A 17,089-nucleotide genomic window follows, 5' to 3' on the forward strand; every position below is an offset into this window, starting at 1 on the left:
GAAACCTGCCACTGCTGAGTGCTTGCTGTAGCACTTTGTTCAGTAAGTTGGGCTGCCTTTGACGGCTCCGGGGCTTTGAAAGATGGACAGCCAAGGAAGAAAAGTGGTGGTTTGTGATAACGGAACAGGGGTACGTCCGCAACTATAACACCTGCCATTTATGTTTTGTTTCGTTTAGCTTTTGAGTAAAGTGCAATGAGGTAACAGTTACTTCCCTAACAGGAAGTCATGAAAGCTTAGCGCAGCTGGAAGGAATGTCTGACAGCTGCATTTACTGTGCCCTCATATTCGTCTCTGCCGAGAGCTCTGTGTTATCCGTCTCTAAAGTGATTTATATTCAAGATTTCTGCTATTTAACTAGCGTTTACTTATTCCACAGACTGCATTAGACGCTAGCAGCTCAGTCCTGCGAAATGTGTGGGTGTGTGATTTGGATGCATTATGCTGATATATCGCTATATGATAATATAAAATCACTGGCATAAATGAACATTTAGTTTACGGGTCAGCTGCATGATCAAACAACGAAGATCTGCAAGTCCTGCAGCTAACACGGTTATCTTAGCTTGCTAGCTCCAGTCATTACTACCAAAATAGAATATTAAAATTAATTTTGCATCGCTATGCTTACAGTTAATCTATGCTGCTTGTTATGAAATCATCTTCTTGCTTTGATTATGCTTTGCATAATGCACGCACAGGGTAATGTTACTTGCTCACCTCGCCGTTACAGTTAGTCTTAGTGGAAACGTGTATAAATCGAGTTTCACTAATGTTGGTGAAGATCTGTCTTTCTAAACTATATAATTAAGTGTTTATACACAATGAAATAAATGCCTGATATCATTTGCTCTGGAATTTGGGGGCGTGGTCATACATCCTGACGTCATGGTTGGCTAGTGGGTGATCCAGGTTTTCAATCTGGATCTGGAAATAATGTGGTTCAGGAATATTCTAGCAGTGTATTTTTAGTAAACGGCAAAAGTGTTTAGGTCAGGACAGCCAATGAGAATGAGAGCCAACAGAGAACCATGAGTCAGGCTCAAAAGGAAGTGATGTCACCTGTTAAAACCACAGTTTGCACAGAGAAAGCGTGTCTACATGTCCGACGACCAATAAATGAGCTTCAGACCATTTTTGGAATAAGTGGTTTTTAGAAACAAGAGAACGAGTTTAATGCAAGGAGCTGAGTTATAGATTAAGTACTGTCAGTGAAGGATGAAAATAATCAGTCAACCACCGTTCTGAATATTTTTGGAGGTTGTGGTTTTACTGCCAAGAGCTTTGGATGGAAAATTACCAGTACACTTCTTAAACAATATGGGATGTTCTGACTAGGTCAGTTGTCCTGAGTAGACAGATAAGTCACTTCATTACGTTTACATTGATTTGTTGTTGCAGCAAGTCTGGAGAGCTTGAATTGTACTCTGAATTAAGTCAGGAAACTATATAACTTTAGAATGCAGCAGAAATGAGACCTAAAGCTTGGAAACTCACTGAAGGCTTAAAATAAGGTCTGTGGTTAACACATTTTATTCTACAGCATAAAATTCATCAGTAATACCCCACTTAATTTTTTAAGTGCTAGCAGGTTGTTAAAATGGGACTACAGAGGCTGTTGGCAATGTTAAACTTCATCATGCTGAGAAGGAAAATGCATCTACTGATTAGTCTGCTTTACGGCCTTGTTGTGTTTATACTCACACCTTTTGCAGTCTAACTCAAAGTCTATTGTCTAGATAGAAAAGTCATTTGATTACATTCAGAATTGTTGTTGCAAGTTTGGAGAGCTGGAATTGTTTTCTAAATTAAGTCAAGAAACTAAAAATGTATTAAAATGTACACACCACTAGAATGCCACAGAAATAAGACCTAAAACCCGGAAACTCACTGAAGGCCTAATATTAAGTCTGTGGTTAACACAAGCCTGATATATTGTCACATTTTATTCTACAGCATACAATTTATCAGTTATACCCCACCTATTTTTTTAAGTGTCTTAAAAAGGCTTTTTCTAACAAGTTGCTAAACAGGACTACAGAGGTTGTTGGCAATGTTAAACTTAATCAGGCTGCGGCTGAGCAGGAAAACTCATCTGCTCACTAGTCTGCTTCACAGCCTCACTGCGTTTACACTTTTGCAGTCTAACTAGGCTTTTGCTAACTGACTACACTTAAAAATAAAGGGGCTTCACGATGCCATAGAAGAACCTTTTTTGTATAAATGGTTCCATAAAGAAAGAACCTGAAGAACCTTTTGTTTGTGGCGAAAGAAGGTTCTTCAGATTACTAAAAGGTAAGAAAGAGATGAGAACCTTTGACTGAATGGTTCTTTGTGGAACCAAAAATGGTTCTTCTATGGCATCGCTGTGAAAACCTTTTAAAGCACCTTTATTTTTAAGAGTGTAGGTCAGTTGTCTAGTATTAGACAGATAAGTCACTTCATTACATTCACATTGATTTGTTGTTGCAGCAAGTCTGGAGAGCTTGAATTGTGCTCTGAATTAAGTCAATAAACTATATTTGAAATATTAAAATCAAATTTATTAAGACCACTAAATTAACTATCGAATGTCACAGAAATGAGACCTAAAACCCGGAAACTCACTGAAGGCCTAATATTAAGTATGTGGTTAACACAAGCCCAAAAAATTGTCACATTTTATTATACAGCATACAATGTATCAGTAATACCCCACCTATTTTTTTAAGTGTCTTAAAAAGGCTTTTTCTAACAAGTTGCTAAATGGGACTACAGAGGTTGTTGGCAATGTTAGACTTCATCACGCTGAGGCTTATCAGGAAAACTCATCTGCTCACTAGTCTGCTTCACAGCCTCACTACGTTTACGCTTTGCAGTCTAACTAGACTTTTTGCTAACTGACTACACTCTTAAAAATAAAGGTGCTTCACGATGCCATAGAAGAACCTTTTTTGTCTAAATGGTTCCATTAAGAACCTTTAACATCTGAAGAACCTTTCTGTTTCACAAAAGGTTCTTTGTGGCGAAAGAAGGTTCTTCAGATTATAAAAAGGTTAGAAAGAGATGGTTCTTTAAAGAACCTTTGACTGAGTTGTTCTTTGCGGAACCAAAAATGGTTCTTCAATGACATCACTGTGAAGAACCTTTTGAAGCACAGGGCTCTAGACTAACTTTTTGCACTGGTTGCACTGGTGCGCCTAACTTTTTTTCTTAGGTGCACCAGCACAAAAGTTAGGTGCACCCAAATTTTCAACCGCATCACATTCAACACCGCAGTTTTACAAGTTCACTTTTTTTTACTTTTTTTTTTTATTTATTTTTTTAATCCCTGTCCATATAGGCAATATTGACTTGTAAATGAGTAACTAACAATCTGGTCAATATAAAGTTCTTTATTTGAAGCATATTTTTCCCCCCAGTACTTTACCCTACTTTGTGTAATAACGAAAACATTTCAGTGAAAAAATAAGTCCAAAACTCTCTATTTTAACATTTTGAACAATAGGGCTCTAAAATTGTTTTTTTATTTTATTTTTATTTTTCGAAATTCCTGTTTTAATTTTTCTCATAATCAAATGAAAGCATAAACATGTATTTATTTTTAATCAAATGAAAAATAAACCTTTTTAATTTTTGGCAAACATATATATGATTTATAAATAGGAATATATAAACACCTACATTATACTGTACTAAACTAATACAGGACTAATATTGTTCTGTTTCATGTTATACCGTACTTTTATTTTGACAGGTTGCCGTGGAGATTCTGTGTGTACAGTATGATATGATGCTTTCTCAAATGAAACGGTTAAAGTGACACAGTAGGTTTGGAGATTGAGTTTATCTGTTCATGTGAGATGCAAATGCCAAAAATTAGCGGGAGCGTCACGCGTGCTTCAGTAGCCCATAAGCGTGTAGTTAAAAAAAAAATAATAATACACGTCTCCACCATTAATACATAGAGGCAAACGGAACATGCAGGATTCATTTTAAACGGTCTTTTTGCCTTTCAGTTTTCATAGACACTAGTCCATATCGCGATTAAGCAATAAGGTACGAGAGGCCGTGCTGTATCATGAATAAATCACGGCTGAAGGGCGTTGTTAGGCACGACGCGAAGCGGAGTGCCTGCAACCCCTTCAGCCGTGATTTATTCATGATACAGCACGGCCTCAAGTACCTTATTGCTTTTATAAAACTGTTACCACACAATAAAAATATTAAAATCAAAAATATATATTAGTTTATATATATTAAGTTGTACGTTTTCATAAAGTAAAATCATTAACTGCCTTCCGCTGTAAAAAGTAGTCCCTAACTGCTGCAGCTGTGTTTACGTTGCTAAGGGTGGTTGCTAAGGGGGTTCAATGATACACAAAACCGTTGAGTGAAGCGGTCATAGCAGTGCCGTATCATGAATACGACACAGCTGCTGACCAATCAGAATTGAGGAGTGGAACTAACCGTTTTATAATTTGAATTAAGTGACAGACCAACTTTTGATTTATCAATCCAGAAATCAACGTATTACGTGGCATTCTGCGCTATAGTAAATTCGGTTTTTATGAATGGAGTCTGCGATCCAGTCCGTGTTTTTGTGGAGGAGGCATTGTAAACGCTTGCCAATGTAGAGATATCCTGACTGCATCACATGCATTTTCAAACGTACACACACGTACAGAAATATCTGGACCACAGCCAATCAGAGGGGGGGCGGGATCCGTCCTTTATCTCTGATTGGTTTAGACCACGATATGGGTCTAATGTGTGTCTGATGTTGAGCAACAGGGAGACTTTAAGAGTGAAGGAGTTTTGTTTTTTTCCCCCTCGAACGGCTGGTCGCACCGGTGCAACCTTTGATTTTTTTTAGTCGCACCATTGAGAAATTAGGTCGCACATGCGACCAAATTGGTCGCACTCTAGAGCCCTGAAGCAACTTTATTTTTAAGAGTGTAGGTCAGTTGTCTGGTATTAGACAGATAAGTCACTTCATTCACATTGATTTGTTGTTGCATCAAGTCTGGACAGCTTCAATTGTACTCTGAATTAAGTCAAGAAACTATATATATATATATATATATTAAAAAAATAAAAACACATTTATTAAGACCACTAAATTAACTAACGAATGCCGCAGAAATGAGACCTAAAACCCGGAAACTCACCTAAAATAAAGTCTGTGGTTAACACAAGCCCAATATATTTAAACATTTAACTCTACAGCATAAAATGAATCAGTAATACCCCGTCTAAGTTTGTTTAAGTGTCGCTAACAAGTTGCTGTATGGTACAGAGGCTGTTGGGAATGTTCAACTTTGTTAAACATCACGCTGAGCAGGAAAACTCATTGACTAGTCTGCTTCACAGCCTTGCTGTGTTTATACTCACACTCTTGCAGTCGAACTCAAACTTTCCAGTTTTTAAATTTTAAGTAAATAGTTGTTGGAAACTTAATATCGGTGACACTGAAGTCATGTGATTCTTTAGAGCCTAACTTTAGCTTTTTAATGGCATTTGCATTTGGGCTTTTGTAAAAGTTGTGTTCATTTCTTTTATGAGGTTATTTTATGCAGCAATCTAAAAGCCAATGAAACCAGAGTGATGCTAACTCCTGTATTTCCTGCAAAAATATCTCGTCCGTATGGGACTCTGTTGGACTATTTTATAAAACATAAACCATCTGTACGGGCCATTCTGCAGAATTGGGGCAAACTGCTACAAATTTGCCACAACCAAAAACACATGAAAAAAGCGTATTTAAGTATTCAAATCTTAGACGTTTACTAAGATCCTTCTATTATCAGTTGAAACCCACAATAATATTTAAAATATCAGTAAGCCTAATACATATATAAAATCATTATTTAGTGGGTACTTTCAATTGGGAGGTGGCAGTCTTGAACCCTAACCCTTAAAATTCATGAAAACTTTATGAAAAGTTCTTTGTTTTTTTTTTGGTTATTGCATAAAATTGTTCAGACATTGCTTATCATGCTTGAAACATGCTAGTAACTTGTTAATCATTGTTAACAACAGGCTACTTATGCTACCATCATGCCAGCGACATTCCAAATATGCTAGCAACATGCTAGTAACCGGCTAATCATGTTAGAAAAATGCTAACAACATGTTATTCATGCTAAGAACTTGTTAATCATGTTAGAAACATGTTAACATGCTAATAATGCTAGAAACATGCTAACAAAATGCTAACAACATGCTAATTAGGCTAGAACCATGTTAACAACATGTTAATCATGCTAGTAACTTGTTAATCATGCTAGAAATGTTAACATCATGGTAGCAAAAATCTAATCATGCTAGCTACAAGTTAGTAACATGCCAGTCATGTTAGAAACATGTTAGAAGCATTCTAGTGCCTTGCTGATCATGTTAGAAACATGTTAGCAACATGTTAATGATGCTAACAACATGCTAGCAGCACGCTATTGACATGTTAATCATGCTAGAGACATGTTAACAACATGTTAATCATGCTAGAAACATGCTAGAAGAAACATGTTAACAACATGATAATCATGCTAACAACATGCTATCAACATGCTAGCAGCACGTTATTGATAGTTAATCATGCTAGAAACATGTTAGAAACATGTTAACAACATGTTAATCATGCTAACAACATGCTATCAACATGCTAGCAGCATGCTATTGACATGTTAATCATGTTACAAACATGCTAGAGACATGTTAACATGTTAATGATGCCAACAACATGCTAGCAGCATGCTATTGACATGTTAATCATGTTACAAACATGCTAGAGACATGTTAACATGTTAATGATGCCAACAACATGCTAGCAACATGCTATTGACATGTTAATCATGTTACAAACATGCTAGAAGAAACATGTTAACAACATGATAATCATGCTAACAACATGCTATCAACATGCTAGCAGCACGTTATTGATAGTTAATCATGTTAGAAACATGTTTGAAACATGTTAACAACATGTTAATCATGCTAACAACATGCTATCAACATGCTAGCAGCATGCTATTGACATGTAAATCATGTTACAAACATGCTAGAGACATGTTAACATGTTAATGATGACAACAACATGCTAGCAACATGCTATTGACATGTTAATCATGTTACAAACATGTTAGAAACATGTTAACAACATGTTAATTGCTAACAACATGCTATCAACATGCTAGCAACATGTTAACAACATGTTAATCATGCTAGAGACGTGCTAGTGACGTTAATCATGTTAGAAGCATGCTAGCAACATGCTAGTAACTTGCTAATCATGCTAGAAACATGCTAGCAACATGCTATTGACATGTTAATCTTGTTACAAACATGCTAGAAACATGTTAACAACATGTTAATTGCTAACAACATGCTATCAACATGCTAGCAACATGTTAACAACATGTTAATCATGCTAGCAACATGCTAGTAACTTGCTAATCATGCTAGAAACATGCTAGCAACATGCTATTGACATGTTAATCTTGTTACAAACATGCTAGAAACATGTTAACATGCCAGTCATGCTAGCAACATGCTAGTAACATGTTAAATAAGTTAGAAACATGCTAGCAACAGGCTATTGACATGTTAATCTTGTTACAAACATGTTAGAAACATGTTAACATGCTAATCATTCTAGAAACATGCTAATCATGCTAGAAACATGCTAGTAACTTGTTAATCATGCTAGCTAAATGCTAGTAACATGTTAAATAAGTTAGAAACATGCTAGCAGCATGCTTAAACATGTTATATATCCATTTATCCATCTGACAAACTGTATTGCCTTCAAAGCTTTAAACTTCAATCTTTTTTGAACTGAAAACCATAACATTTCTACAGTTTCTTAAACTTTTAAAACTTTTAAAAACTTTCAAAACTTTTTCACACTTTCTGATCAGGCTTTTTCAAACCAACTTAAAGTTTAAACTTTTTTTAATCTAGTTACAAGTTTCTGTAAACATATTATGTCCTAGTCTTTATTTATGTGGTGAAAAGCTGTGTAGTTAGTAATGGGACTGTACTTTATGCATTAAACGCCTGTCTTGTCTGAACTTTATCTTCATCAAAGCCATTTTTTAGAAGCTTTTTTCCTTTGCAAAAGCTGTGCTTTAAAGAGCAAATACAATATTTAAACTCAAATCAATATTTTGTGTCTAATTATTCACTTCTGTGGCAAGTAGTCATGCAGTAATCGGGGAAAACGTACATCCAGGACTTTCATTCTCCACTTTGCGTTGGAGTTTGTTCTGTGATGAACAAATGCTAACAATTGCCAGCCATCAATCTGTGTTTAAGGAGTCAAAAATACAGTTTGTGCTTTTGTGTTTAAACAAGTAGAGGAAGAATGTTTTTTTCTTCATTGCTCTTTTCTGTCTCTCCCTCTCAATCATTTAGTTTGTCAAGTGTGGCTATGCAGGATCCAACTTCCCAGAACACATCTTCCCAGCACTGGTGGGCAGGCCCATCATCCGATCCACAGCTAAAGTGGGCAACATTGAGATTAAGGTGAGCTCCACACTCTCTCTACTTTCTGCTCACTCACAAGATCCATTTGGAGTTTGTTGTGGCATTTTATAAATGACAGTAGATAATATTGTATATTGATGGCTTCTCATAGTTCATCTAGCTTAGTTGTTATAAAGTAAGCCTTCGTTATCTCCTGTTTGACTTTTTTTACACTTACACTCTTTCTTTCTTGTTCTTCACATGAAGTAGAATAACAAAAAAATGGTAAGTGCAGACCGACGTGTGTTTTGTTTAACACTGATCGCCTGCTGAGGAGAGTGTGTTGCACCATGCAGTATTTCAATGGTGTTCATATAATTGCATATTATTGAGCTTTGACGACTCTTTTGTAGAATATCTCATTTATTCAGGGCTGGGTCATATAGCTAAAAGAGTATAATATATGTGACCCTGGACCACAAAACCAGTTGTCACAAAAAAGTAGCACAGGTATATTTGTAGTAATAGCCACAAATACATGGTATGTGTCTAAATTATACATTTTTCTTTTATGCCAAAAATCATTAGGATATTAAGTAAAGATAATGTTCCATGAAGATATTTTGTACGTTTCCAATCATAAATATATTAAAACTCATTTTTTATTAGTAATATGCATTGCTAAGAACTTCATTTGGACAATTTAAAGGTGATTTTCTCAATATTTCGATTTTTTTGCACCCTCAGATTCCGGATTTTCAAATAGTTGTATCTCAGACAAATATTGTCCTATCCTAACAAACCATACATCAATGATCTGCAAAACATGCTTTTCTTATTTAGATTTTTTGACTTGTTTCCAGCCAAAACATTTAAATTCTTAATTTTCTAGACAAGTAAAAATTGTCTTGTTTTCAGAAAAAAACAAGTCAAAATGAAGTGAGTTTTTGCTTAGAACAAGCAAAATAATCTGCCAGTGGGGTAAGCAATAAAATCTTATTTCAAACAGAAAACAAGATTATTTGTCTTACCCCATTGGCAGATTATTTAGCTCGTTTCAAGCAAAAATGCACTTAATTATGACTTTATTTTTACAGTAATTTTTACTCGTCTAGAAAATCCTTCTTGATTTAAGAATTTTTAGATATTTGGGCTGAACACACGACAAAAAATCTAAGAAAAGCATTTTTTGCAGTTAGAAAAGCTTATTTATTTATATGATGTGTAAATCTCAAATTAAATTGACCTTTTATGACTGGTTTTGTGATCCAGGGTCACAGTATTCAATATAGGCATTTAATTCTATTTGTGCATTTGCTGTAAAATGGTTTAAAAGTTGCTGTTTTTCTCTTTTTTTCTCCCTCTAGTAAGAGGAACCACCATTTTTGAATTAAAAAATGTTTAAAACAAAAAGTAAAATACAACATTAATGTAGTTATAAAATAATCAAGCCATGTTATTATTATTTATTTATGCATGCATGTTACAACACAATAACATACAGTAATAATTACTGACATATTTAAGCATTTTTATATTTGTAAAATGCAATGAGGAAACAACTCAGACTGAATCAATCTAATCAACTCAAATGCAGTTTCTTTCTCTTAAGTTTAAATGTTGCCAAATATATTTTTAGTGTTTGAAATATCGCCCAGCCCTACTTCTAATCTTAGTTGTAATTCTTGTTCTGTTTGTGTATTGATTTATCTAAACTGCCATGAGGAATGAATCAGACTTTATCACAAAAATTTTTTGTTTTGTTTTTTTGTCTTGCATAATTAGTTTTCTTACTCCAGTGGTCACCACAGTGCATTGCTCAAAGTGCTCTTACGCTGCACTTTGTCTTCTGTTTCAAAGCTGCAAATGTCTTTCACAGAACTTGGCAACTGTTCAGATCCCCATCAGACATTATAGCTTAATTTCCTCCTCCTCCTCCGGTCCAAAATAGATTTAGCAGAAGTTGGCCTTAAGATGCAGGGAAATGTTGATGTCTCTGCACTTTGTGTAGCTGCCCGTCATCCTGTCTGTCTGTTCAATGTCCTCTGGCCTCTATAATGTTTGAGGAACTAGAAGAAAACTTAATGAGCCCTAAATAGATTCTGATGTGTCATAAAAGATGCTTTGGTGTTCACAAGACACAGCTCTTTTTCGAAAAGCCTGCATTTCCCTTCTCAGATAAACAAAATGTTGCTGAAGTCGTGCTGTACCCAGGAAGTTAGTCAGACAGATGAAATTTAAGGACAGCAGGGCTCCATTGAAAACACATGGCACTACCAGACACTTCCTGTAAGCCTGCCAAAGAACACACAGTACTTGTATACTCCGTGATAATCTGCACAATTAACGTCCAGTTCTTCATTTAGGGCCTTGCTAGTTATTAGAGGTATTTGCATAGCTGTTACCAAAGTGAAAACACTACACATCTTTTGCCCAGATTTTAACTACAATTTTCTGAATGTCAAAGTCAGCCTGCAGATTTTGGGTTGTCACAGTTAACATATTTCACAGAAAATCATGTAGTGTGTGATGGACACAGACTCCAATTTTTAGCATCACACTATGATTCCATTCAGTCAAAGGAGATCAGACATGTTTCTGCATGTTTGTTTTTAGAACGATTTGTAAGTCTGTTAGTGTTTGATCCTTTTTCTCCATTTTAGTTGGCAAGGTTGATGCCAAGGTTGATGCCTAGTGTTTTAAAAACTGTTTAAAAGTCATTTAGTGTTTTTCAGCCAAAATTAGCCCATTATTTACTCATCCTCAAGGGATTCTAGGTGTATATGACTTAAGGAGAAGTTCACTTCCAGAGCAAAATTTTACAGATAATGTACTCGCCCCCTTCTCATCCAAGATGTTTATGTCTGTCTTTCTTCAGTCAAAAGAAATTCAGGATGTTTCTCCATATACTGGACTTCTATGGTGCCCTGAGTTTGAACTTCCAAAATGCAGTTTAAATGTGGCTTTAAACGATCCCAAATGTGGTTGTAAACGATCCCAGACGAGATCTTTGAATTCAATTTTTTTTTTTTTTTAATTACAATTTATATACTTTTTAACCTCAAACGCTCATCTTGTCTTGCTCTGCCTGAACCCTGTTTTTTTATCCGGTTCAAGACAGTTAGGGTCTATCGTAAAACTCCCATCTCATTTTCTCCCTCAACTTCAAAAATCATTTCAAAATCATCCTACATCGCTGCAGAAGTACCGACCCAGTGTTTGCAAAGTGGACTTGCAAAGAAGATCAAACACCCTTTACAAAAAAAGGTAAAACATCGATGTTTGACGATTTTGAAGTTGAGGGAGAAAATGAGATGGGAGTTTTTCGACATACCCTAACTGTCTTGAACCGGGATACACAGAGTTCACACAGAGCTAGACAAGATGAGCGTTTAAGGGTTAAAAATTACACAAATAGTAATAAAAAAAAACAAAAAAAACGTCGTTTTGCTAGATAAGACCCTTCTTCCTCGGCTGGGATCGTTTACAACCACATTTGGGATCGTTTGAAGCCGCATTTAAACTGCAATTTGGATGTTCAATTTTGAGGCACCAAAGAAGTCCAGTATATGGAGAAAAATCCTGAAAAGTTTTCCTCAGAAAACATAATTTCTTTGCGCCTGAAAAAAGAAAGACATGAACATCTTGGATGACAAGGGGGTGAGTACATTATCTGTAAATTTTTGTTCTGTAAGTGAACTTCTCCTTTACTTCTTTCAGATGAATGCAATCAGAGTTCTATAAAAAAATATCCTGGCACTTCCAAGCTTTATAATGGCATGGGCAGGTGTTTCTCTTCATCAGTCCAAAACAAGTCCAATAAAGTGCATCCATCCATAATAAAAAGTTCCGGGGGGTGAATAAAGGCGTCCTGTGATGAATCGATGAGAATTTGTGAAAGAAAAACATCCATATTTAAAATGTAATATTTTGATATTTAAAATCTAACAGTTGTTCACAGAAGTCTGCGCTGTGTATGCGCCGGTGAAAAGTCACGAATGTGGACGCGCAGTGGAGAAAGCAAAACAAAACAACGGTCACGAATTAGAAGGATTTGTAAAGAAAAATGTTGGATGATTATGATAAAAGCCAAGAGGAGACTGGTCTTCCTTTGCTAAAGTAAGGAAACTTTGCTTCCTTTGCTCCTGTAAACAAAGACTCACAGGACACGTGTGCAACACATACGTCCGACGTCATTCTCCCAGAGCGACTTCCGTTTATGACAGTTTGCACAAGCTAGATTAAAGTGATTATTACGTTTTAGATATGGATATTTTTCTTACAAAAACACACCGATTCGCTACAGGAGGCCTTTATTCACCCACCCGAGCCATGTGAGGCACTTTTTATTATGGGTGGATGCACTTTATCTGACTTGTTTTGGACAGATGAAGAGAAACACCACCAACCTATTGCCGTTAAAAAGCTTGGAGGAGCCAAAACAGTTTTTAAGCTAACTCTGATTGCATTTGCCTGAAAGAAGAAAGTCGTAAACACCTAGAATGCCTTGAGGGTGAGTAAATAATGGGCTAATTTTCATTTTGGGTGAACTAAGCCTTTACAGTTTAGGGGTTTAAACAAAGTCTTAGTCGAAACTCTCAGATAGAAATCTGAATTAAACAAAATCTAGTGGAACTAATAGAGAGATTGTCTCTGTTGTTTGAACTTTGTGACGAATGACATTTTCACAACAAGAACAATAACTGCAACGATAACTATTACAATAACTATAAAAGCATCCACATCAGCGGATGATAAACATGTTTATTCTAAGAATGCTCTGCCGTTTTGTTGTCTGCTGCTTTAAAGGGATAGTTCACCCAAAAATCAAATAAAAATCCATCATTAATTACTCACCCTCATCATGTCGTTCCAAATCCGTAAGACCTTTGTTCATCTTCAAAACACAAATTAAGATCTTTTTGATTAAATCTGAGAGCTTTCTGACCCTGCATAGACAGCATCGCAACTACCACGTTCAACTCAGATAGGTAGTAAGGACATTGATAAAATAGTCCATGTGACATCCGTTGTTCAACCATAATGTTATGAAGCTACAAGAATACTTTATGTGCGCAAAGGAAAGAAAAATAACTTTATTCAACAGTTTCTTCTCTTCCATTTCCCTTCCAATTTCTTTCTGGGCCTTGAACATGCTAGTTGCATTGCTGTCTATGCAGGGTCAGAAAACACTTGGATTTCATCAAAAACATCTTTATTTGTGTTGCGAAGATGAACAAAGGTCTTGCAGGTTTGAAACAACATGAGGGTGAGTAATTAATGATGGAATTTTTCATTTTTGTGTGAACTAAATTAAATTTAGGTGGATTCTGGTTGGGTGTCATTAATCAGTCATCAGCTGGAAAAAAAATATTCTAAAAGTGATTATTAAAACTTTATAATTGTTAATATAATTACTGTTTGTACAGTCAAACCAAAATTTATTCAGACACCTGCAATATTTCTCACGTTATCACAGTTTTCGCTATAGTTTAGAAAATGGTAATAAAATATGAACAAATTCATTTTGATAGTGTCAGATAACTGTGATAGAAAGGCATGTAGTGGATTACAATAAACCAAAAATTCAGACAACTGTTAGTATGACAATATTTACACATCTATCAAGACTTGATTGACCAATTACCAAGCAATGCTTAATTTTGTTCAGTCTGTGGTGTAAAAAAACACTTAAAGGGATGGTTCGGAGTAGAATTGACTTCATTGCTATGCACTCCGAAGCCCATCTAAATACCCCATCCGAAGTTTTTTTTACCTTAGTCAAACATTTATGGAGATATTAGAGTTTTTCGAATTGCTTGTTACAGGAGTGAATGGTACATGTGATGTATCTCGTAAATTGCACCACTAAACGAGCAAGTAATCTTACCAAACTTGTACAGTGGTGTAATTAGGTTATGTACTCACAAAACGCTGCATCAGAACATTTGTAAGTCCACCATGAGTGTTTTAAAAACACGTTTTACCCGAGAACTACTAGTCTCAGAAACTACAAGTCGACGTCACTTCCCTGGTTTGAAAAAAGCACGTAAAAGTCCTCCTACTACATCTGTGTGCATGTCAACTTGTAGGAGGACTTTTACGTGCTTTTTTCAAACCAGGGAAGTGACGTCGACGTGTCGCCATTTGTAGTTTCTGAGACTAGTAGGGATCGGCTAAAACGTGTTTTTAAAACACTCATGGTGGACTTACAAATGTTCTGAAGCAGCGTTTTGTGAGTACATAACCTATTTACACTACTGTACAAGTTTGGTAAGATTACTTGCACGTTTAGTGGTGCAATTTACGAGATCCATCACATGTACCATTCACTCCTGTAACAAGCAATTCGAAAAACTCTAATATCTCCATAAACGTTTGACTAAGGTAAAAAAAACTTCGGATGGGGTATTTAGATGGGCTTCGGAGTGCATAGCAATGAAGTCAATTCTACTCCGAACCATCCCTTTAAGCAAAACATGGACAGGTCAAAGTGTCTGAATAATTTTTGGTCCCAAATTTTACTGGTAGTCCACTGTTTGAATAATTTATGGGTATAGTATGTCACAGTTTATTTTGCTATCCTCACTTACATAAATGAACTATAGCATCCTGCACCTACTAGTAAAAAATAAATAAAAAATTATATCTGGTGTCTGAATAATTTTTGGTTTGACTGTAAATGGGTCTCAAAGTCAATGCTAAACCTGTGAGCAGAGAAGCCTGTGAATGAAAATGACTAACACATTGTGCATGGAGATCTGCTGTTCTGTGCATGCTGGTTCTAGTGAACGAGTGCAGCATTTGACCGTAGGTTCATCTCATCCCTGCTTGAGCTCTCCATGAGCTGTAACAGAGCTCCTTGAGCCTCATACTGTAACTCTGCACAAAATGTGGATCAGCTGTGGCAAATCCGGGACGGGAGATTCCCGGTGCCGTGCATCTGTCGTAGAAATGCTCATGCTGGTCTGCCACATTGAAATGGTTTTTTGTGGATACTGTTACTGACCTCGGGTTTCATCATCATGGTTATGAGGCGAAGTGGTTTTTCTAACCTGTGATCTGTGATTGCTCAGGATCTGATGGTGGGAGATGAAGCGAGTGAGCTGCGCTCAATGCTGGAGGTCAACTATCCCATGGAGAATGGCATCGTCAGGAACTGGGATGACATGAAGCACTTATGGGATTACACCTTTGGTCCGGAGAAGCTCAATATCAACTCACGCAACTGCAAGATCCTCCTCACAGAACCTCCCATGAACCCGACCAAGAACCGTGAGAAGATCATAGAGGTGTGTAGTCAGAGTATTCATGTCAAACACTCAAAGGCACAATTCACCACATACAGGAATAAAATAAGAAAGTATACTTTCCAAAAAGACAAATGAAGCCTACACTGCTAAATTTGTGTTATATTACTGTAATTAATGTTGATAATGGGGATGTACATCAGTTTTTATTACTTTGGTGTAAAACCTTTTAGTGTGAACTCTATCCTGATTGAAAACATCACCAAAAATGCAGAAAAGGTCAGGAATGTGAACTGGAAACTAGTAGGACACAAGTTTTGCTAGTCTCCCAATAGCCCTGTTGAAAAAAACAGCATATGCTGGTTAGGTAGGTTTTGATGCTGGTTAATGCTGGTCCTTAGCTTGTCAATAACCAACATAAACCAGCAAAGGACCAGCTTAAAACAGCAAAGGACCATCTTATAACAGCATACCAGCATCAAAACCTACCTAACCAGCATATTATGTTTTTTTTTTTTTTGATGCCACAAAACTGTGAATATACACTACCATTCAAACATTTAGGATTAGTATGACTTTTTGAAAGTAGTTTTATTCAACAAGGATGCATTTAGTGACTTTTACATTACTGAATACTTCTATTTCAAATAAGTGCTGTTTTTTTACACTTTCTGTTTATCAAGGAATCCTGTATCATGGTTTTCACAAAAATTATTAGGCAGCACTATTGTTTTCATCATTCATATAAAGAAATGTTTATGGGCAGCAGATCAGCAAATTAGAATGATTTCTGGAGGATCATGTGACACTGAAGACTGGAGTAATGATGCTGAAAATTCAGCATTGCATTACAGAAATTAATTACATTTTAAAATAAATTTAACTAGAAAACATTAATTATGAATTACAATAATATTTAAAAATATTACTGTTTTAACTGCATTTTTGATCAAACAAATGCAGCTTTGGTGAGCCTAAAACATCAAAAATCTTAGAAACATTTAAACAGTACTGTATTTTGTGTTTTTGTCATTGTTACATTAGACATGGTGTAAACAAGCCTTTGTCTATTTTTTTTAAACATTTCAAAAATGACCTTTTAATCCACATTATATAACAGTTTAATTTCTAAATAGTGGGTAGACATTTGTCTTTGATGTTGAAGTGCTGGTTTTATAGGACTAGCAGCAGTGCAGTCAGTTCATCAGCACGTATAATTAGCTGCAGCTGTCGGTTTATCCAAGCGCCCATCGTTACAGTACTTCCTCTGCATCTACAGCACAATCACCCCCTCTGACTTAAATGACAATCTAATGTTCAAACTATATAGTATGTAAACTCGGTGCGGGGTATGAATATTTCTGACTATGAATAAGAGTTTTAATTACACTAAA

General features: G+C 35.9%; 1 protein-coding gene across 1 annotated transcript in view; it reads left to right on the top strand.

Annotated features, from left to right (window-relative positions):
- actr2b (actin related protein 2b) overlaps positions 1 to 17,089 on the top strand; it is a 34,306-nt gene continuing 17,217 nt past the window's right edge. The window contains exons 1-3 of the mRNA XM_073834255.1: positions 1 to 130; positions 8,395 to 8,505; positions 15,522 to 15,737. Coding sequence (XP_073690356.1) covers positions 83 to 130; positions 8,395 to 8,505; positions 15,522 to 15,737 — 375 coding nt within the window. The 5' untranslated portion in view covers positions 1 to 82. The remainder of the gene's footprint in view (positions 131 to 8,394; positions 8,506 to 15,521; positions 15,738 to 17,089) is intronic.

This window comes from Garra rufa, chromosome 2, assembly GCF_049309525.1.
Source record: "Garra rufa chromosome 2, GarRuf1.0, whole genome shotgun sequence".
Lineage (NCBI taxonomy): Eukaryota > Metazoa > Chordata > Actinopteri > Cypriniformes > Cyprinidae > Garra > Garra rufa.